This window comes from Pleurodeles waltl, chromosome 12 (assembly GCF_031143425.1).
Source record: "Pleurodeles waltl isolate 20211129_DDA chromosome 12, aPleWal1.hap1.20221129, whole genome shotgun sequence".
Taxonomy (NCBI): domain Eukaryota; kingdom Metazoa; phylum Chordata; class Amphibia; order Caudata; family Salamandridae; genus Pleurodeles; species Pleurodeles waltl.
Genome location: NC_090451.1, coordinates 685,563,358 through 685,587,084, shown reverse-complemented (window position 1 = coordinate 685,587,084; position 23,727 = coordinate 685,563,358). Strand labels below are relative to the sequence as shown.

Genomic DNA, 23,727 nt, shown 5'->3' with positions numbered 1-23,727 from the left:
CGTGGATATGTATTTGATAACACTTCGCACCTCAAAATACAGCATCTTAATGTGATACAAGGTATTGCCACCAGGATGCTTTTAAGTCTTCTGACCTGCATGCTTTTTCTCTGTACATGGAAGTCATTGTTTAGTTTTACTTCTGTTAAAGTGTCACACATTTGACACCAGAATGCCACACATAAGTGCGCTGAAACCATGAAAACGTCACTCATAACCAATCTTAAATCGTGGCAGCGAAATCTACACTTGCTATGGCGTGTTCTGTATACAAGTCATTAGTTTACTTTATGATGCGCGCTCTTCTTAAGATTCTTGTTTATTAACTGATTCAGCATCACTCAAACATAAAAGACCAAAAGCTATTTTTTTTTTTCAACTGGCAAAATACACTCAAGTATTAAAATGTGCTTAATTGTCCGCTCTTATTTTAAATGTATTGACATACAAGAAAGGTGGGCGGAAGATTGCGGTAATTTGCATCTATGACACAGAGGTAAGCGATGTTAACAGTATGTGGCGTTTTTTAGTGCAGATTTGAGTTCTCATCTGAACATGCGACAGCGAAGCCCGTCAATGATTTGTGTGCCAAGTTAAATGCGACCTGTAGATGACAGCCACGCAGAATCAGCAATGCATGTGTGCCATGAGGGACGTGGCCCTCCAAGTTAGTCATGTTACAAAGGTTCGACGAGGTGCCTGAGCTCCAAGGAGCAGTCAATGCAGTGCATAATGTGTAATTAAAAAAGTGCCGGTACCCAACGCTCTCCTTTGAAACACGCGGCTGCTGCTGCAGTTAAATGTGGGAGCACCGAATACTGCAGCGGCGTAATCCTAACGCCATGCAATCCATTTACAGCCACTCCATGCCCCTTCACCTCACTCTTGCAGCTTTGTACTGTCTCCCCTTGTGACGCTTTCCCGTCCTTCTCTTCCTCCCTCTTTCCCATGTGTCTTTTGCTCCAATAAATGCCTAATGAGAAAATAATTTCCGGCCCTCAAAAATAAGTGCCGGTGCCCCGCACCGGAAACCACCGGCTCAAATTAAAAACTGAGTCAATGTAGCAGTCAAAAATCTGAAAAGGTTGTCACTCTGTAAAACTACAGCTCTATCTAAACCCGAGGGGAACTTCTCCCTCCGCGGATCCCCAGCCGCCATTCTTCCACCCAGAGCACCCGGGAACAACAGACAAGCCCAATCCGGCCTCCCCGCACCCGCCGCAAACCACCAACAGCCACCCCATTCCCATCATGCCTCGCGAGAACACTCCGGGATAACTTAAACAGAGGCAAGGGCGGTCTCCATAGCCAATCGGCACATCGGAATACTGTGTGGCACGCTAGGATTGGATAAGGTACCACCAGTGCTCCAATCCTAGGTCACCTTACAGTTTAGCGGTACCTACCTCTGCTTAGACGAGTCCCAGAATATGTTCAGCAATGGGATTGGTTGATGCACGACCCGGAAGTGCTGGTATACCGGCCACATGGCACCGTTGGTAAATAAACAGCGAGCAAGAGACTTTGGGATGAATTCTATGGACCGTCCGTGTAAGTAGTGGATAGTTATCGCCCATCAGACCCCTCTCAGAGAAGTGGACCACCGGTTCAGTAACAGCGACCTGCTCTGTATGCCCCTGTTTGTGTTTGTGGAATCCAGGAGCAGGGAGCGTACTTTGCTGAGGTGCGACCAGTTGTGTTTCCATCACTGACAGTCCCAGTCACACACACAGCTGCACAGGTGTTAAAAGCGATTTGCATCCTCAGCAGTGCATTAAGTGGGAAAGGTTGCCAACTTTCCTAGAGATCTGATCACGTTTTAACATTCTGCAACGGCCTAGACATGATCCCTTAGTAACATTTTATATGGGTTTGTCCAAATTCAAGTTTTTAAACACGGCCCTTCTGTCTTTCTCAATTTAATTATCAGTCAGGACTCATTAGGGTAACTGTAGAGCAGATTTTTACGTTGTTTGCATATTACATTTACTTTTTAAAGTATGTACTGTTAAGGGAAAAAAACTACTGACTAGGTGTTTTTTTTTTTTCTTCATTTTTTTTTCTGGTACTAGACATTAAAATGCCCCTTATGCTGGTATAAAACAGACCAAGTGACAATCGTAGAAGTGAACCAACTAATAATACTATATGTGTGAGAACAGCGATACAGGGAGTATCCTGCAGTGTGTTGAAAATGAGCATCCATCTCGAATTTTGAGTCCGTTAGAAATGAGTTTATTCGTTGTATATTGAATGTCTTGCTGGCGGCGATATAATGTTTCCCTAAACATAGGTGAAATTGGGAAACTTACAGTGTACATTGGTACTGTGAAAAGCGATGCTTCTTACAGAAAAAGTCTGTGAGACTCGGGGGTGCCTTGCTTCCATTTGGAGCCATCTTCAGGGATCTCAAGGAAAACAGTAACATGAGGGGGCTCACTGCTCCCCTAGAAATAAAAGGTGCCAACCCTGCAGTGCTCATATTCGTTGTTTGCTTCTCGGGTAAGTTCAAGGTCAGCTTCTCCAGTTTCTGCAGAAAGTGTTCTCCAACTGGCCTCTGAGATATAAATGCACATTCCTTGTGGTTTATTTTTCTCCACGTCCGAGCATTTGTGCATAGCAACGACATGGTTTATTTCTTTGCCGCCAATTGAGGAAGGTGAGAGGGGTGGAGTGCATATGTCCGAACCATGAACAAAATTGTGTTTTCTGAAGAAACCAGCCAGATACCTGGTGGCAGTGGCTGTGCACCAAGGTAAGACTTTTGTTGGGGGCACAGGGAGGTGTGCAGACAGAGGTCAGTGTTTCAGATTTAACTTTTGTCCTACAGTTAAACATCATTTTTGCATTTATGTGAGGAATTAATGACTTATTAGTGTGCTCAAATACTGATTTTCTTTTTTTAAACGACTCTGTTTTTTGTGTATATTGGGTTATAACTTCCTGATGACTTAGTGATCATAGCTAGCTGACTGACAGACATAGAACTAGCCAGGTGATAGTCTTTGCAGCTGTATATATATTGTCTAAGTTGCAGTATTTTTTTCAAGAGGCCTGTTTTGAATCCCAGTTACCCTCTTAACCAAATTACGTGACCCTGAGCAAGTAACATAGTCTTGTCATGATACATACCCCAGTTTCTATATCTTACTATGACTGCCTTGGGGCAATTTAGTTGTGCTGTTTAGAAACACATGCCCTTTAACTGAAGATATTACTGCCAAGAAGAAATCACTTGTCAATGACACATGAACATATTGAAGAAAAAACGTGTCAGAACACATTGTCCATGTTGTTTTCAGAAGATTAGACTTTTTACTTTTGTGACTTTCAAACTATCTTGTAGCATATTACGTACCACTGTTGAGTTCATGGTGGTTCATAGAAGTGGAAAGATGTGGTTATGGCTTTGTTGGTGTTCCTTAATATTTATTGCAAACTATTTTCCATGAATGCGATTTTATTTTTCTGTTACTTTGTAACAAAGGCTTTATTCGCTTTGTTTTGAGGAATTAAACATTTATTTTTTCACACCTGGGTTGTCTGCTACATAACCGTTTTTGCAAATTTGGGGATACGCCTACACATTGCTTTGCACACATTTGTTTGCTAAAAGGGTAAATACATATCTGCTTGGTTGGTATGGGTATTATTACCTATTATGCACACTCTCTTAGATGCATGAACCCTTTCCACTGGTTTTGATTACTGTAATCTCATAAGGATCCTCCCATAAGCATCTCTACATTGACCCATTTGCCAGTGGCACATGCACACTTTATTTTTTCTTTGAATTATAATAGTTCCCAAGTCATATTGTGTCATGTGTACCATTATTTCTGACATTTTAGCCAATATGTTGTTGCATTCTGGGACTCATGTAACAAACTATTTTAGGTTACTAGAGCCAGGATGATTTATTTGAGGATTGTTAATATTGGCTAAAACAATCATATTGAACATCTACAATGTATTTTGGATGTCAGTGTTCATAGTTATATGGATGTAATTGTTTCATGAAGCGTTGGGAGCTTTATCATGCTGAATATTATATAGAAGTATATGATAGAAATTTTCTTTAAACTTATTTCCATAATCTATAGGTCAAACATTGAATGGTATTACGTTTTGCATATTTAGCATGTTGGGGTGAAGCAAAGTCTATTTTCTGTATTTATAACAGAAGGAGTTCTTTGAAAATTCGGCTGAAACAACTTTGTGTCACATGATCAAGACAGTGACTGGTTGTAACACGTTGTGTTTCCCTATATCTACCGATTAAAATCACCATGTAAGCAACTCCGTTGGTGTTGGCTAATTTTTCCAATTGGTGTGAAGGTATTTGGGTATATCTGTATGTATGTATGTGTGTGTGTATATATATATATATATAAAATCTTTTTAAACTCATCTCAAATGTCTGTTTTTTGTAAAAGTGTGTTTAAGCATAGGACAGTTAGCTGGAAACCTGCTCTCTGTGGCGGTTTCCAGCTAATTGTTTGCCCTACGTGTGATATCGGCTCACCACCAGGTGATTGTGTTAGAGGAGCCGATATAGTGTGACACACTGTGGTACCCTGTGAGTTGGCAGGTCTGAGGTGAGTGGGAGTGTATAAATGTATACATATATGTATATATGCATATAGACACACAAACAAGTGTACGTGATCAGCATAATGTAAATTTAGCAAATATGAACACTTCCATGCTTGCTGACAGTGCAAAATAACTGCAGCCTGCACAAAACCACAACTCCTATTACCTTCAACGGAAAAAAATTCTGTATTTGCTGCTCAGTCTGTATAATGCCACTGAACATGCATTGCCAAGGTTCCACAATGTCACAGTTTACACACATTTATTCAGCTTTTGCAATTGCGCAACAATGCCAGGTTAATGAACATAGTTTCCCTATTTCGTCTGCTCCACACACTAATGGAGTGACGTATGACCACGCTTAACTTTACCATTCTTTCCTTCAGGCACCACCCTCCTAGAATAGCTCCTACACATCAAGACCGCCACATTTCTCTCATCCGTCTGTTCTCCTTGTGAACTGGAAGGCCAGTGGTGATAGGTCCTTGCATGCTTTTCATCTAGCCCTCAGACTTGTAGAACTGCAGTATAGTCAGCTCTAACCCTATTAAAACAATTCTTTTTTTTTTTTTCAGCAAGTGATAGTCTTGACAATGCTCTAAGGGGCATGGGTGTAAAATGTGAAGTTGAATTACCTAACCTAGAATTCCAGTAGGAGTAGGGGAGAAACGGGAAATTCACATTACTAATAACTGTATTTCTCTTTCAGATAGCTAATATAAGTTTGGAAAACACTGCAGTTGGGATGAGTGAGGAGTCTGTTGCCCACGCAACATTCCATCAGGCCAGAAAAAGAACTAGACATTTTAAAAGAAACATTACCTAGGGAGGACATTGCAAACTATCATCTGATCTGTGAAATTCACGTTGGAACATTTTTGTAAGGAAAACAGAGGTAATGGAGGCAGAAACCTCCGGAGATACTGGGACAGAAATTGTCAAGGAGATTAAATCTGGAACTAGTGAACTCAGTAACAGGCATGTGGTGATTGGGGATAACCATGCTGCAGAACCCACACATGCAGGAGCCGATGCTGAGGAAGTACAGGACTTCATATTGAATGCAGCAAGTGAGGTCGGCGCTAGTGTGACTGGGGTGCCTGTAAGTAGTTCATCAGTAAATTTGTTACCTCCACCTTCTGTTTGCATCACAAGTACAAAGATAGGGGATGAAAATGAAGAACCATCTGCGAAAGCTGCGCGCTTGAGCCACAATACTCTTCCCAGTGATCCTGTTGTTGGGGAAGGATATCCAGACATCCCTCCCCTGGAAGTCTCCACGGACATCTCCACCAGCTTAACCTCTGTATATACCTCTCTAATGGTTAAAGAAGAAATGCTTGATATAGCTTCTTCTGCTGACAGCACACCAGGTAAAGACAATGCTACTTTCCCAGAAGGATCATCTTATGTTTATACCAGTCTCCAGGAGGGGCTAAAAGTGCAAGCAGTTTCTGCCCAAGACCCTATAGTCAGCAAAGCTCAGAGTCCCGGATCACCCAGTGTGTACACCTTGTTCAATGAGAAAGCAGAGATACCTGAAAGGGCTCTTCCTCCTCCAGGCATTCCCAGTGCAGAAGCCTTTGGTAGTTCTGGAAGACTGTTACCAGAAGCATTACCCGTTGAACACTCCTCTGTCAAGGCAACAACAGAAACAAAAGACTTGTCTCTTCCCAAAGAACCCGATATAAACGAGACACCGGCAGAAGAATTTAGTGCTGGAACAGAGTATGCAGCAGAACAATTCTAGTAAGTATTTCCACTCTCTACTATAAAGCAAAAGCTTATTATGGTGTTCCGGATGGGTAGGGCTTTGTGTTAAATTATTTCTGTCCCGTTTTAGAAACGGAATGGGTACCACTGGTAACATCCACAAAAAATAACCCTTTTCTCCATTCTGAATTAGGACAGCAGTAGCTGGGTACTATGGAACCACCATTACGAAGCAAGTGGGGACATTCTTGATTGTGGGAAACCGAAAGTGCTATAACAAAGACTGCACATTTTTGTTTAAATTTGGCAAAAGATTGAAAATATTTCATTTTGTTGTTGTGTATGTGTTTGTTTTTGTGGAAAATCGCGGCCTCAGCCAACGTTTAGACGAACACTTTTATATTGTGCTAATTAGTTGCAGAATGTATGAAAACATATTACACTTCTTAAGGTTAACTCAAACAATACTGCTTTAAAATATAATAGATACTTTTTACCTACCAGTATCATACATACATTTTCGGCATAGTGTAAAAATCTTTTCAGAACAGTGAACAATTTTGGTTTTGCAGTCATTTGGCAAGGGAGATGTTTGTTAATACTTGCCTTTAAACATGCTGCTCGGTTTGCATGGTTCTAGACAGGAGGAGCAAACTACAAAGTCAAAAAAAAACTTCTAGATGACTTAAAACTCTCTATGTATTAAGGTATTATTTGAGTGGTTGTTTTTCTGCCTCATAGTTCACGTTCCATTTGTATTCTATTTTTTACGCACACATGCACCAAGATGCTTCTTGGCAGTGGATGTGTAACGGAGAACTGTAAAATCAGGAAGTAAATCATCATGCAAACAGAACTGAATTGAAGATTTTTCGACAGGCCATATGGGTAGTCCTTGGGGCGGATAGGCCATTTCTTAAGGGGCCAAAGAAGGGAAAGAATGACTTTAGATGTTTAAGCTGAAGAGTGCACATCAAAAGCTCAGAGCAAGGTCTTAGCGATCTGGAGGTACATTGAGGTCTGCATTTCTCAAGAAGGAAGGAAGGAAGGACCGGTCTGTCAGAACGCAAAGCGCTTTAAAATGAATGCACTGCAACAAAAGGAGATAGTGAGTCCCAGTGTCAGATTTCCTAAGGCCACTGGCCAGCAGAATTCTGCATCATTTGTAATGTCTCCACTTTCCTATTCTGCATACCTGTTAGACATTTCATACTTGGCGTGGTCTCCCTTAACTTTCGCCTCTGTTTCCCAGGTTGTTGATGTGTGCTGGACTTTGATTTTGCTGTTTTTGTTACTCTGGGCACTTTACCACTGCTAACCAGTGCAAGTGCTCCTCTACAAAATGTGTATGTAATTGACTTATCCATGATTGTCATATTTGATTTATTAGTAAGTCCCTAGTACAGTGCACTAGAGGTGCCCAGGGCCTGTAAATCAAATGCTACTAGTGGGTCTGCAGGACTGGTTGTGCCACCCACATAAGTAGCTCTGTAATCATGTCTCAGACCTGGCACTGCAGTGTCTGTGTGTGAAGTTTTAACTGTAAATTCGACTTGGCAAGTGTACCCACTTTACAGGCCTATGCCTTCCCTTTTCATACATGTCAGACAACCTTAAGGTAGGCCCTTGGTAGCCCCATGGGCAGGGTGCAATGTATGGTTAAGGTAGGACATATAGTAATGTGTTTTATATGTCCCGACAGTGAAATATTGCTAAATTCGTTTTTCACTGTTGCAAGGCCTGTCCGTTTCATAGGTTAACATGGGCGCTACCTTGAAATCTGATTAAAGTGTAGATTCCCTTTTCGAGCAGATGGACATGTGGAGTTTGGGGTCTCTGAGCTCACAATTAAAAAAAAACAAAAACATTTTTTAGTAAAGTTGATTTTAAGATTGTGTGTTTGAAAATGCCACTTTTAGAAAGTGAGCAATTTCTTACTTATACAATTTCTATGACTCTGCCATTTTGTGGATTACCTGTCTGGGTCAGTTTGACAGTTGGGCTGGTTGCACCTCACACTAGACAGTGACACAAAGGGAGCTGGGGTGTAGTCTGCATTTCCTGATGAGCCATCTGTGCTAGGAGGGAGGCGAGGAGTGGTCACTCACCCCTGAAAGGGCTGTGCCTGCCCTCACTCAATCCAGTATCCAAACCCCTGGTGAGTGTCTGGGGCCTGGCCTGGGCAAGGCAGGATTTCACATTCAAGCGAGACTTTGCTTTGAAGTAGGCCTACTTCGAAGGAGAAATTGGGTATAAGAAGGGCACCCAAAACCACAGACTTTAGAACACTGCTGGAAACCAAGAGGAACCTCTGCCTGGAGAAGAGCTGAAGAGCTGCCCTGCCTGTGATTGGGCTTTGTGGAGTTAACCTGCAGTTGCTGCTTCTGCCAGAGTAAGAGGGCAAAGACTGGACTTTGTGTGCCTTCCATCTTGTGAAGATCTCCAAGGGCTTGATTTAGAGCTTGCCTCCTGTTGTTTGAAGTCTCGGGGACAGCAAAGACTTCTCTCTGCCAGCACCTGGTGTCTCTGGAGGGACTCCTACTCTGCTCTGTGGTGTCCATCGAGTTCCTGGGACCCTGAAAGGAGAAGCTGGCAGCGTGGTTTTTGGATCATCGTGCGGCTGGATTTCCAACGCAAGTACCGCTGGGTGTGTAAAAACAACGCAAGGCCTGTCCGGACCTGAGAGTGCTGCCCTCTGATCGACACATCGCTGTCCTGCAGAGAGTAGAAACAGCGAGCCCGACCCGACAAAAGGAGAAATTACGCAAGGTCTCGCTCGTGAGTGAAATAGACGCATCGCAAGACCTTTTTGGTGCACACACCCCCGTGCAGGGTTATTTTTGACGCACCCAAGGTACATTTTCACACTAACAGTGTTAGTGTGTGTTTTAAACTACATGAAGACTTTGTTTGCTTTTTAATTGATAACTTGACTTGTGTATTGTGGATTGTTGTTGTTTCGGTCTAGTTTTGTTTTGTTTAGATAAATATTCTCTATTTTTCTAAACCTGTGTTGTCATTTTGTAATGTTTTCATTAAGTTACTGTGTGTGTTGGTACAAATATGTTACACCTAGCACTCTGAAGTTAAGCCTACTGCTCGTGCCAAGCTACCAAGGGGGTAAGCAGGGGTTAGCTGAGGGTGATTCTCTTTACCCTGCCTAGAGTGAGAGTCCTTGCTTGGACAGGGGGAACCTGACTGCCAACCAAAGACCCCATTTCCAACAATACCCAAATGGACAGCATCGCTATAATCCATCCATGCAAAGATTGAAGGCATTGGTGAGGATAACGAAAGGAAACAGTTTTAAAGAATAATACCCTAAACCTTGTTAAGTTAACCTAACTATCCAGAGGATTCTCATGCTTGAAATGAAGGTGTCTTGCAGATATCACCATGGTGTGAAAATCACACACCGAACATGGGCCAGGCAAACCTGCCCAGAGTTGTTTTCTGCCCCAGAAAATCATAAAGTTGGTTTATCAGTGTTTAACATTAGTAAATCCTCGCTGTATCATCTTGACAGCTGGCACTCCCTAAAACAAAGGATAAATGATCCATAATGCACCACTCTGATGATGAAACCAAGCAAGATACCAGGCTAGGGTCCAACAGATAATTACATTAAACCTTATCAGTGACAAGAAGGAATCATAAAGTACACCCTAAGTGATAATCTAATTCTTTCAGACACAAGTCTAGAGCGATTCCCCTCTCCTTCTGCTGAAGCTTGCAGCTTGACTGCTGTTGAATGCTCAAGAGTATTGGAGGCTTGCAGGATGTGCAAAAGTACCAGCTCTACAACACTGTCTGGATTTGCAAAATCAATCAATCAATCAGTTTTTGTAAAAGCGAGGCTACTCACCCATGTAGGTCTCAAGGCGCTGGGGAGAAGGGGAGGGGCCTCTTCCGAAGAGCCACGTCTTGAGGTTCTTCTTGAAGATGGTGAGAGATGGGATTTGTTTGAGGTGCAGGGGGGAGGTTGTTCCAGCTCTTTGCTGCGATGTAGGTGAAGGAACATCCACCGGCAGTGGTTTTACGTATGTGAGGGAGAGGTGATCCAGAAATAGCAACCACTACATATTAATTTCCACTAAGTGGGTAGAATCCTAAATGATGAGAACTCAGGAAGTATAATAGTACTCTATTTACCTGGGGCAAGTAGGGGTCAGAATGTCCTCAAACTTTGGTTCTAATAGAATATGAGAAATTGTTTTTAAATTTAGTATGGCCTCTCGATAGAGAGAGTGTTTTTAAGAGGCAGAAGTACTATGGCTTTATTTATAGATCATAGTTCCTTGCTCATTGTAGGAGGTTGTAATATGTCTCTTCAAATCTCACGGAACCATGACATGGTTGTTAGCGAAAGTGTGACAATAGATGCCTACAAACCACTTTTCTTTTGGGTATTGATTAAATGTCTCAAAATTCATTAAGTAACTTTCTTCCATGAAACAGGTTGTGCAAAACAATTTTTTGCATATTCGAGGTGGTGTTCTGTAAACCAAACGTAGTAAAAATTTGCAGCATTCAGTACCGTCTAGTAGTGATTGAGGTACTAATTAATTGTCAACTGAGTGTCATCTGAGATGACTGTTTTTGCTCTGCATTTCTGCTTGGACGGCACCCAACTGCATTTAAATAAGGGAACTATTAATAGCCACTTTTTTAGTTGTCTGTGCAGATTTTATCTTTTTTTATTCAGAAAGTTTTTTTTTGTGTGTGTTTTTTTTTTTTTTCTTAGAATATTGTTACTGATTTTAAACAGATGGTAAACAGTGACATCGAGTTAGAAACACACACATGAAAAATGGCTACATAGCAAAACCCAGTGTCTCAAAAGATGAACAGTACATTATCAGACATGATTCCCCCTATATTTAGGTGTGTTTGGAGGGGTACCACAATCATTCTGGTGCAAACGGTTCACAGGTCCTTGGCTCTTCCAGGCCATAATACTCACACATCAGAAGGGCTAATCTGTTTCAGTTGTCGTTGGTGTAACACCATCGTCGTATAATCTTTTTTCAGTAATGTTTGTTAAGTCTTAGGTCTTTTGTGTACCAGCTTGCTTCTGGCTTGGACCGGAAGGTGATCTGTTTGCGAGGTCACAGTCGTGGGTTAGACATTGTGACTGTCTTTGGGTAGCTTGTGCCAGTTGCACCAGGAGTTCTAAGTGTGAGAGGTTCTGAGCTGGATGGACATGTGCTGGCTGAATCATCAAGGGAGTGGAATGTGCAGGTGAGCGGAGTGAGCTTGTTCAGTGTGATGTTGGGGAAGTTGGTGAAGAAGGTGGTGAGAAGTTATCCGGTTGTGTTGGTGGAGTTGTGCACAATTTTAGTGAGTTGTAATATGTTCTGGTCTTCAGGAGATTGATGGTTTTGAGGTAGGCCTGGTCCTCTAGGTGAAAGTTGTGGTCAATGAGTAGAATGAAGGAGTAGGATGCAAGTGCCAGATGGGTGATTAGGTCCGCAATGTGACTCTGGAATTGGATTTTGTGCTGCGGGCCAGTACAATAAGGCACCCCCGAGGGTGTTAGTGCTCAAGGTGCTGAATATGAAGGCCATGTATTCAAAGAGATTGCTGGTGTTTGCTGAGGTAACACAACAGTTGATGTTCTCTTGATAGATGATAGTGAGTCCACCTCTGGGTTTGTTGTTTCTGTCTAAGGATCTTGTATCTTTAGTGAGGTGGCCACTGCAATGTCTGGAGCAGATTCTAGCTTAAGCCAGGTTTTAATGTGGAACAATAAGTCTGGAGAGAGATCGTGAGCTGTATCCCAGACATCTGTGACCAGTTTAGCAAGCGGGTGTTGAGGAATAGACAGGTGAAGGTGGAGTGTATGTTGTCCCTGGTGGTGTCTGGCCTCGTTTGAATTTGTTTGCAATATTTGGTGGGGGCAGTCGTCTTAGGATGCTTGTTTAGGGGAGTGTAGGAAGTTGGCTCTGTATATACTATCTCAAAGTGAGTGATAGTGTGCACAGAGTCCAAAGGTTCCCCTTAGAGGTTGATAGTGGCAATAATAGATAATACTAATGCTCTATTTTGTGGTAGTGTGGTCGAGCAGTTAGGCGTATCAGAGGGTAGTATTAAGCATTTGTTGTACACACACACACACACACACACACACACACGGAATAAATGAGAACACACACTCAATGGCTTAACTCCAGGCCAATAGGTTTTTATATAGAAAAATATTATTTTCTTAATTTATTTTAGAACCACAAGATTCAGAATTCAGGTAAATACATAAATTGTAAGATACTTGGCATAGTAAATGTGGAACTTTGAAGTAAAACAGTAAGGTACACAATAAGCTATTTTTAAAAAAAATTCAAAAATCAACAGTTCCTGGCGGAGGTAAGTACAAGTTAGTTTAGCAGGTAAGTAAAGCACTTACAAGTTCAAGCTGTGAGGCAGTGTGCATGTGCTGAATGAGGGGTCCCCAGGGTGGCATAATACATGCTGAAGCCCTTAGAAACATTCCCTGGCCACAGGGCCCTTGGTGCCAACCGTACCATATACAAGGGACTTTTCTGTGTGCTAGGGCTGTGCCAATTGTGGAGACAAAAGTACAGTTTTAGGGAAAGAACACTGGTGCTGGAGCCTGGTTAACAGGGTCTCAGCACACTTTCAATCATAACTATCATCAGCAAAAGGCAAAAAGTTAGGGGGTAACCATGCCAACAGTGGCATTTTTCTACAGGGAGGCACAGGAACAGTGGCAGTATGGGCAGTAGAATGCACGGTTGTCTCATTTGTGAGTAGGGCTTCAGTTGGGCAGTGTCTCAGGCTGTAGTTGGTGGCTAGCGGGCCAGAGAGCTTGGCACTTGGTAGTCAAGTGCAGATGATCTTTCCTTTGGCATGACTGCTGTGGTCATCAGCACTGCAGCCACCATAAAAGTCAGAGGGGAGGCAAAGATCTGGTGGGAGGGATTAGATGAAAAAGGTGGCCATGAGTGGGCACAGGATTACAAGATAAGTGGAAAAGCACGGAAAACAGTAGAAAAAGGCAACAAAGAGGTAAAGCAAGCTTGAGGAAAGAGGCAATAATAATTGAAAGGGGAGGAGAGCAACATGGGGAAGAGAGGGGAAAAAAAGAGTGGAACAGTGGAAACTGGGGCTTCGTGAAGGAAATGGGGGACCAAGTGACACAAAATTAAAAGTGAAGAAGAGTGAGAATGAGACAAAATTGGATGTTAAAAACAGAGAGAAAAAGGCAACAAAACCGGAGGTAGGTTGCGGGCGAGTGAAAATGGAGGAGCAAATGGAGGGAGACGCTGAGGTCCTCAATCAAGCACAGCAAAGCAGAGGTCCGACAGTGCTGGGCTTGGTTGGGGGACCGAGCGCTTCAGCAGGTAAGGCTGCTGAGGACTAGGCAGCACCTTCTAAAAGAGGAGTTGAAGCATTGGGTGGTCTATGGAGAAATCTGATGGATGGTTTGGTCTTCTGAGTTGCCCTTGGTTTGTTGGAGTAGTGCTAAGCATGGAGATAAGGTTGGCAAAGTGTTTGGTCCAGGGTGTGTGTGATATGTAATGGATTGTTGGTGATGTTGAGTAGGCAAGGTCGAGAATGTGGCCTTTGAAGTGTGTTGGTTTTGTGACATGCCTTACCAAGTTGAGTGTATCTGTGAGGTTGAAGAGAGGGTCTGTGTTTATTTTTTGTTTTATATTAACCTTGTTTTGTTGTCAGGGAGACTGAAGTAATCCAACATACTGGTGTGGGCATGTTGGATGGATGAGGAGGTGGAGAGATCTGAGAATCCAGCAACTAAGTCCTTGTTTTGACAAGGATGCGTGCTGATGAGATGAAATGTGATGGTCTGAATTGCAGAAAGTGGTAAATGACACGTCAGCTCCTCCATGAAGTTGAGTGTTACTTGTTTTCCTAGTTTGTAGGACGAGGAGGGCTTATGGAGTTAAGTGAGGCTTCCTTTCTTCCTTCCTTCTTATGTGTGTGGTCCACACAATGGGTGCTGTAGTCTCTGGGAACAAAGGACAGCCAGATGCGCGAATATGTTTCTGTGATGAATAGGCCACCAGACATATGACAGGTGATGAGGTCTGCCATATCTGATGCATGGAGTTCTGCAGAACGAGCATTAATGAGCATTTTGGAATGTGTGTTCTGAGCTTCCTCCTGAAATCCAGACTTTCTCGTAGATGATGAGAATGGCGCAACAATGTCATAATTCACCCCCACCCACCCCCCACAACTACCGGAGCCTGACCTGTTTGTAAACAGTGAACATGATCTTGCATTTTTTCCTTTTGGAAGCTGGTCTTCCTTATGTCTTTTTGAGTTGCCTTAATTGGGATTTATTAATTGGCAGCCAAATTAATGTTCTGAGGTGCTGTACTCACTATGGGCCACAAGTGCTGCTGTTCATGTATTTGGTTCCGGAAAAGCTTTAATTTGATCACATAAAAGATGTGGCACATTTGTTGATTTGACAGCTTGCAGTAAAGGTGTATGTCCTGAAGACGATGTAGGGAGGGGAAAACTTTATTAACTTTTGACTTTTTCAAACCCTTTGCAGTGGAGCAGAGTATGATTTCACCCACAAACCAACAATGCTGACCGGAGCCTGGCACGATTATTGCAAGATGACTGAAAACTACCTCCGAGGCTGTAAATGGTAAGACATACTACAGATCAGTAGGACAAAGACTGCCACATTCTACATAAATGGCTTTGTGATATGACCCCTGTTTTTGCACATTGTCTGGCATTGCTTGGTCCTCATGGAGAGAAGGCCATATAGTTCCTTCAGCACATTTTCTGTGTTCTTTAGGATTCATGTGTTGTAGTTGTTTTTCTTTTATTTACTTAATTGTTTTAAGGCTAACTACTAACTGAACATTTTTGTCTAACCTTGAGTCCCCAAGCTATACGTATTTTCTCTACATAGACAGATTGGTCTGTAGTGAATTTAAAATGTTTCATTACACTGCTGGTATGACTGACGAGAGTCAGCTGCATGTTCTTTGCATCTTAATAGTTTGATTTCCCGGTCAGCCCGTTACCTCCATGTCTAGCAGATTGTCTGGATTTAGTATACAACAGCCACAGACTCTTGCATTGTCATACCTTCCAAATTTGATTGTGAAAAATGGCAGGTCTAAATTTTTGGTATGCATGCAGTGTTTGAAGGTGAGCCTCTGTCTTAATCCCTGTCTGAATCTAGAATTCTGTGATGCTTGCTAACTAGTAGTCATGCATTGTCTTGTTCATCTGAGGAAAGGCTGTGAATCAAACCTATTTTAAAGACAGTTTGAGCCAGTCCTGTGCTGGGCGTGCTACAGTTGCTTAATTTGTAGGAAATGAGTAAAGAAAATAACATTATATGTGTCAGACCTAACCCTTACCTGATCATCAGAAGTCTGCAGTTCATATTTTGGATGCTAATGGGGTTGGCTTGAGTGTGGCTTGACTGGTCTGCATGCAGATATGGTAGCGCCATGTAAGGAATTTGGAGTGGGGGGGGTGGCCGGCAAGATGGCCGCTTGGACATACTTGTAGAGTGCATGCGGCCCCACATTTAAGATCCTGCCTGCCCGAGTCCCCGCAGAGCCCGCAGACTGGCCTCAGGGTTTGGTGATTGGGGGGAACGGCTCGAGGGGCCGGGATTGTGTTGATGGCGGACCGAGCTGCCGGGCCCCGTGAGGATTGCCTGATGTGAACATGGCGGGCGCCAGGCGGGTGGGCTGAAAACTCAATCCTGATGAATCGAGGAGCGCCGCCCTGCGATTTTGGAGGTAGGGGGTCCCCCTGGAATTGCCTCCTTAATCCTGCAGCAGTCAGTCTGTGAGGGGAACGGACCCCACCCTTCCATCTCCTTTTTGTCCAGCTCTGCTGCGGGGGGCAGGCTGGGCCTGCAGCTTGCTTGGGCCTGGTGGGCCCCTTAGAACGAGTGCGGTTCCATTGGGGTGGTGCCCCCTGCGGCGCGGATCGGCTACTGAGGAGGAGGCAGCAGCGCTCTGCGGTGTTGCGCCACCAGGGGCTGTGTGGTGTGCTTATCTCCCCCAATCCCCCACCCCTGGTTGGCTGGATTCTACATCACTGCCTGTCTTCAACATGGTGGCCGCCGGGTCGATCGGCCATTAAGCTCGTGGATGGAGATGTTGAGTGGTGCCACCCAGGGGGCTCAGTGAGAGGGTTGCCCAGAGAGCGACTGCTTGCCCCACCAGATCGGCGCCGGTGGGGTACGGATCCCCCCCCCCCCACCTACTGCGTCTCTGCGCGTGGTGTGCACAGAGCGGATGTTGGGACATTGGACCTGGTGCCCCCCACTGGAACAGCAGAACTCTAGACATAGCGGACTTCCTGCGCAATGGGCCATCTGTCTATGGTGTGGTCTTAACGCACAGTAGTGATGTACTGCCGGGGCCTATGCGAGACGCTGGCCTGCGAGGACCAGATGGTACTGTGACATTCTCCTCGTGCTTCTGCGGCCAATAGGAGCGTGGGGTTGCGGGTTGGCCATGCCTTGCGCGTTGAGACCCTCGGTGCTCTGGTGTGTGGTGGAGGTGGCTCTGGGACGTAGTTGCACCATGGGCAAGGATAAAGTGGGGAAGGGAACTAAACAGACCCGGATGGACCAATATACAGCGCAGACTCTGGGTGGGACTCTGCCGCAAGAACCCCTGGGACCCTTAAACAAAGGAAGTGAGCCACAGGTGCGTAAATCCTGGCTGCCATTGAGGCCTTGGGTCAGGCGGTAAAGTTGCAAATTGCCGCCATGGCGGTAGATGTGAACCTGCTGAGAGCAGATTTGAGGGTGGTTGCCAAGCGGTCGGTGGCAACTGACCAAGATCCTCAACTACAGAGACCGGGACACAATCCTCCAGGAAGTGCAAAAACATGGAGACCATTCTTACGAGAATCACACAATCTGCTTTTTTCCAGATTACACTCGGGAGGTGCAGCTCCAACGATAGTCCTTCATGGGTGTTAAACGCAAGTTGAAAGAACTTGGGTATACTTATATGTTACTCTTCCCCGCTAAACTGAAGGTTCTCCATGCTGGCCGCTCTCACATATATTTCAGTCACCCGAGGCAGTATGGGATTGGTTGGAGCTTGGTGATGGTGACAGTGTGCTGAGGTCCTGGAGCAGAGGAACCTGTGAGAGGCTTACCAAAATAGATGGCGTGCAGTCCACTGTGCGCCGGACCAGTAGGCGATGCCATGCTGCCCGCAGTGCCAGGGTGGTAGTGCGCTCGGATGGCACCTTGAGCATGGACGGGAGGCACCAGGAGCGGGAGGAGGCGAGACTGTTGGTGCAATCCGTCCCTGCGGAGAGGTCCTCTCAATCCGGTTCCCCGCGTGGATGATGGATTAACACAGGACTCTGACAGCACCAATGCCCGACGAACTGTTTGAATGTATTCCTGAACTAGGTGTGCGAAGCAGTGGCTGTTGCCAGACTGGGTTCTTTGCCCCCGCTGTCCGCTCTCCCGTGCCCACCCGCCTCCTTTTTCTTTCTTATCTCCTCTCCCCCACTTTTCCTCCTCCTTTCAGTTAGGCTCTTCTATTGCGGGGTGGTGGGGACTCGGGCGCCACAAGTCACGGGTTGGGGCTAATGGGGTGTTGTGCGCTATCTCTCCCCCCACTCTTCAGTTTCCATCCCGTAGCTTGACTTAGGCTAAATATTGTTTTATTCCTCCCCCCCCGTCTTGTAGTAGGGAGTGTCACCTGTTGTGGCTTACTAATTACTTGCTGAGAAGTTCTGTTGAGTTTGGGTACCGTGCATCGTGGTCTGGGTAGTCGGGTGAGAGGAGTGGGAGTGTAACCTGAATCTGTCCAGACCAGTTCCCCGTAGCAGTACAGTTTAGTGCTGCCACCTCCTTTTGGATTCTAGGGGAGGTTGCGGGGCGCACGCACGGAGTGGGCAGACACTAGTCGTGGGTGGTGTTTACCCAGGGTGGGTTGAGTATGTTGGATGTATGGACCCTAATTTTAGTTGTTATTGGAGTTTTGTATCATGCACTGACTGCACTTTATTTCCGGTAGCGATAGGGCGACCCACACCTTTCTTGGTGATAATGAGTCTGATTATGGAGCCGGACCAGTGGGATGATGAGTCTTTGGAGAGGTCTGGTGGGGGGTGGCGCAAGTGGCTATGACAACTTGTCATAGAGCATGGCAGGAACACTGATTAGAATGGTCACGTGGAATGTGCGGGGGCTGAACTCCTTTGTAAAATGTTATAGCGTGCACACGTATCTTAGGCGATTGGGGGTTCATGTTGCTCTCTTGCAGGAGACACACTTACTAGAAAGTGAAGCGCAAAAACTGCAGAGGAAGTGGCGGGGTCAGCTGTACTCAGCAACGTACTCATCTTATGCCAGGGGTGTGTCTGTTTGGGTGGGCCCCGGAACCCCTTTTCAGTTAAGGAGCTATACCGCTGATATCCAAGGCCGCTATGTCTTCCTGCATGGGGAGTTAGGTAGCTCTGCATCCTAAATATATATGCCCCCAACTCTGATGATGCAGAGTTTTTTTACAAGCTCCAGTGTGACTTGGTGCCCTATGCAGGGATGCCCATTATTTGGGCGGGTGTCTTTAATTGTGTGTTGGACGGGGTCTTGGCTAGAAGTCCCCCCAGGGTGGGCACTAAGCCTCATATGACCGCCATGCTCTGCAGTGTAATGGAGAACCTACATTTGGTGGATATATGGAGGGAGATGCATCCCACTTCCACAACCTTTTCATGTTACAGCTCCACTCATGGAGCATATAGCCATTTAGACAGATTTTTGCTTGCGAGCGACGGGACCCTTGATGTTCGTCGGGCTGATTATCAAGTCCAATTTCTGTCAGATCATTCCCCTCTTCTATTAGAATGCAGTACCCACACCCCTAGACCGGCAATCCCCCTCTGGCGCATGAGGCCGGAACTATTGGGTGACCTTGAGTATAGACGTAACATTCAGGAGGCATTGACTGGTTATCTTGGAGGCAATTGGACCACAGCCCAGAGTCGCGGAATAACATGGGAAGCCCTTAAAGTCGTTATACGGTGTGAAAGCCTCACTAAGACATACGGCATTCAGAAGAAACTAGACCAGGACTTAGCGCAGCAGGAGGACGCCCTGGTTGTTCTGTAGCGCCAAATTGACAATGGTGACGTTCTGGAGGCCGAAAGTCAAGCGGTGCGTGGTCGCATAGGTGCCCTGTGGAGTAGACTAGATAGTTATGTTCGGAAAGATTTTAGACAGCGAATGCACCGTGAGGGTGATCGGTCTGGGCGTTTGCTCGCCTGGCTGATTTGCTGTGAACGCCCCATCCCCTTGATCTTATCTCTCCGAGGTCCCACCGGTGATAGGATTCTGGGTCAAACACACGTGAGCGCACATCTGTGGGAGCACCTCAAGGCCGTATATTCCTCTCCGCGATGTGATGTGAGCTCCCGGATATGTGAATACCAGGATGGCCTTCGGTTGCCCAGGCTCACGGACGCTCAGGTGACTGAATTGGAGACTGAGCTCTCCCTGGAAGACCTTCAGGGTGCCCTGTGTGGCATTGCCTTTGGGAGGGCGCCAGGACCTGACGGCCTCCCAGTCGAGTTTTATCTTGCACACTAAACTATAGGAAATGCTTCAAGAGGAGCACAGGAGGGGCATGCTGCCACAGCACATGATAGAAGCATTGATCGTCATGCTACTTAAGGCTGGGAGAGATCCAGGTGACCCGAGCTCCTATAGACCGCTGTCGATGTTAAATGTAGATTTGAAACACTTCACTAAGGTCCTTGCAATGCGATTAGGCCGGGCGGTGACTTCGCTGGTAGGGAAGGATCAGTGTGGGTTCATCCCTGAAAGAGGGACCCACATGAACCTGTGAAGATTATCACATGTTAAGCATGAGATGCTTGGGCTCCCTGACTGCGCCGCACTTGCCTAGGACATAGAAAAGGCATTTGACACCCTGTCCTGGGACTACTTATGGGCTGTCCTGGATAGGATGGGCTTGGGTCCTTACTTTTTGTCTACTTGTCTTCGTGAGCCCGGGTCCGCACTGGGGTCCTTGTGTCTGAGACGTTCGACATACAGCGAGGGCACTCGACAGGACTGTCCTCTATCCCCGCTACTGTTTGCTCTAGCCATGGAACCCCTAGCTATACAGCTGCAAATACGCTTATGGAATTGGGGCGTACAGGTTGGGGCAACGACACAAACCATATCGCTGTATGCTGATGATGCCCTGGTGTATGTTACAGACCCAGAGAGCTCAGTCCCTCTCTTATTGATGTTGATGGACGATTTTGGTAGGGATTCAGGACTCCGAATAAACCGACGGAAGACGTTGTTCGCTATGGCTGGGCTCTCTGCAGTGGCTACTTCGGAGTAACTGTGGATGTATTTGTAGTGGGAGACAGAGTTGTTTCAGTATCTGGGCATGTGGGTGACACACTCTCCCCAACTGCAATATGACTTGAATATAGGCAGAGTGATAGATTGTCTCCGAGCCTTGGTCCAATTGTGGACCTCCCTCCCACTGTCAGTTATGAGCAGAGTTGCACTCTGCAAGACGATTATCCTCCTGAGATGCCTTTACATGTTGCAGAACTTGTTCTGTGTAATACCATCGCCTCTTTTTCGTCAACTCAATAAGTTGCTTCTATCCCTCGTTTAGGCGGGTAAGCGGCCTAGACTTTGTTTGGAGGTGCTGAAGCTGGATCTGGTTGACGGAGGACTGGGTCTGCCCGATTTGTATTTATACTATGCGGCATGCTGGCTGCAATTTGCGGCCATGTGGTGTGAAGACGACTCTAACTGGGAGAAAGAACTGTTGGATGGCTCTGTCTGTCTGTCTCACACTTACCAAGCTTGCTGATGAGGGGATCTCGGTTGCCACCGGGGATTCCTTTCCTAGTTGCGCAGGTATCGCGGATCTGGGAGCAGGTCGTTGTGATGGTGTTGTGTAAAGCACCATATGTGCGCTTGCTTCGGCTGTGGTGGCTGCACCCCTTTGCCAGTGCTGCAGCAACACTAGACTTCAGGAAGTGGCGAGACGGCGGTTGTAATACTGCTGGTGATCTTTACCAAAATAACGTGTTTATTACTTGGCGAGAAGCGCAAATCCCTTTTGGAATTGACCAAGGTCAGTTTCTGCAACATGCTAGCCTCTCGCAGAGGGCATGTGAGATTTGGACCTCTTTTCCTACTGAACCGATGGAATCCTGTCTGGGGCCTCATTTCCCTGCTCTACAGGGCTCTCAAACAAGACAGACAGATAAGCCTTACGGGGGCTAGAGACTGTTGGGATGCTGATCTGGATGGTCCTCTTACAGATAGTGAATGGTCTAGATCTTGTTACTTGGTGCGGGATGCCACTAGTAATACGAGATTTAAACTGACACATTTTTATTACATTCACCAGGCTTACCTGACACCACACCACCTCCATAGAATATTTCCAACACGCCCAGACAGGTGTGCTCGCTGTGGCGGGGCCTCAGCTAATTTTGACCACATGACATGGGTCTGTAGAGTGATTCAACCCCTTTGGCTTCAAATAGTGCGGACACTAAGAGAAGCGTCAGCGATTAACGTAGAGGCAACTAGGAAACACTGCCTACTTGGTTTAATTCCTCGCCCCAAAAAAGGTCGTAAAATGAGTTACAGATTTGCGCAACTAGGACTCGTACTCGCCCAGCGGCGTATCGTGATACATAGGGTGAGCCCATCCCCTTCGCTACATGATACTTGGTTGGTGGATCTTGTTGAATGGGCAACTGTAGAGGAGTGTCGACTTCGAAAAGTACATATGGATGAGCACGTGGAGCGTGACCTGGAGAGATGAAGGGGTATGATTGATACCCTATTGGGGGTTCCTATGGAGATTACTTGGGACTCCTCGGATGGAGCTGCTACTTGTTGAGATGGGATGGTACCATTCATGGCTGGTAACGTGTCTGTAGACTGTTTTAATGTTTTGTGATAATTGGGTGAGTGGGATCCCCCGCCCTCCCCCCCCTCCTCCCGCCGCGGAATTGTCGTTGAAGAGTGGATGTTCATTTCTTCTCCTGCATGCATGGTAGACTCTGCCTGTGGGGTGCTGAGCTGTTGTGATACTTAGCGTTCCCCCCCCATGGTATGTTCTGTTGGCTGGGTAGGTTTAGCTCATATCTGTAGCTTTCCCCCTGATTTGGATGTTCTACGGGAACTCGGTGGCAGTTTTGCGCGCTGGTTTTGCTGTAAAGTGCTCCACACTGTTGCGCATTTGGTGCATGAGCTATATTGTTCCACAGCCCTGGTATCGCTTGTGTAGCAGCAATTGTTCTTGCAGCCAAATTGGTCAGTTCAATTTATAATTTTCTGTAAGGATGTACTCCTGTATCTCTGGTGACTCTACCGAAGATGTGATGCAAACTTATGATTACTGTTCTAAAATGTAAAGCTGAGATGCTGCGATATATCCTATGAACAGTGCAGTTTATGTGTTGTTATTCTGTATCCATAAATAAAGTCTAAAAAACAAAAACAATGGAATTTGGAGTGGGTTTCTAGAAGGGAACATAATATACTTTGAAATGAAACCTTGACTGTGGAATGCACTGTTAATTTGTACAGTTGTCTAGAGGTGAGGGGCTGGTCAGAGGCATGACTGTGAAGACAAAAGTAACCAGCTAATTGAAGCGGAAAATGGATAATTATTTGGCTTGTACACGGCCTTGATGGGTACGGTGGCCACTGCTGATAAGGATAAGTGATGCAGGTGTTCTGTGTTCTGTTTACTGTCATCCATCGTACCAAAGTCACTGTGGTTTCTTTTGCATGACTAAATATAGTGTTCTGTTTGCATGTGGTCTTGCTGGGCGTAACACATTTCCTAAGGGCTAATCAAGTGACTGCGTTAAATTACCATGATGGTGACCTGCCAGCCAGAGAGTTCCAACCAATATACCAATTTGGTCTGTTGGCCATCTTTAATGAAATAGAATGTTGCAAATGTCTGGGTTTATATCAGGCACTTAGTTTATATGACCCACTCATCCATCTTGGTTTTGTGCTCCTCTCAGGGCCCCAGATGGATCCTGTTTGCTCACAAACAGCGCAGACAACATCCTACGAATATATAACCTTCCTCCAGAGCTGTACAGTGATGATTGGGATATTCTTACCGAAATGGTATGTAAAGGGTTCTCTGCGCAGAGGGTGGTGCAGCTAAATGTGCCTCTGACCGTTTTGCCCTGTATCATCTTTCTAATTCCTAATATTCTCTCATTCATCTCATAGGTGTCTTTATTATATGTTTATTGTATTCTTTCAATGTAGGAGTTTAAATTAACACATTCCTAGAGCCTTCACTATCATCACAGTGGGAGATGGCCTTGCTCTTCTCAGTTTCTCTCCATTCCTGATTGAGTTTTACATATAAATGACAGTTTCACATAGCCATGCTACAA

The 23,727-nt window shown here is 45.4% G+C and overlaps 1 protein-coding gene across 7 annotated transcripts in view; it reads left to right on the top strand.

The window, feature by feature from the left end:
• Nucleotides 1-1,421: 1,421 nt before the first annotated feature.
• Nucleotides 1,422-23,727, top strand: part of WRAP53 (WD repeat containing antisense to TP53) — a 146,626-nt gene continuing 124,320 nt past the window's right edge. For 3 of the 7 annotated variants that reach the window (XM_069218702.1, XM_069218700.1, XM_069218696.1), the window contains exons 1-4: nt 1,422-1,551; nt 5,306-6,345; nt 14,852-14,950; nt 23,341-23,449. In XM_069218702.1, the coding sequence (XP_069074803.1) occupies nt 5,495-6,345; nt 14,852-14,950; nt 23,341-23,449 (1,059 nt within the window). In that variant the 5' untranslated portion in view covers nt 1,422-1,551; nt 5,306-5,494. Of the gene's footprint in view, nt 1,552-2,737; nt 2,756-4,183; nt 4,292-5,305; nt 6,346-14,851; nt 14,951-23,340; nt 23,450-23,727 lie in introns of those variants that run through there. The other 4 variants (XM_069218703.1, XM_069218701.1, XM_069218697.1 and 1 more) reach the window with 3 other exon arrangements.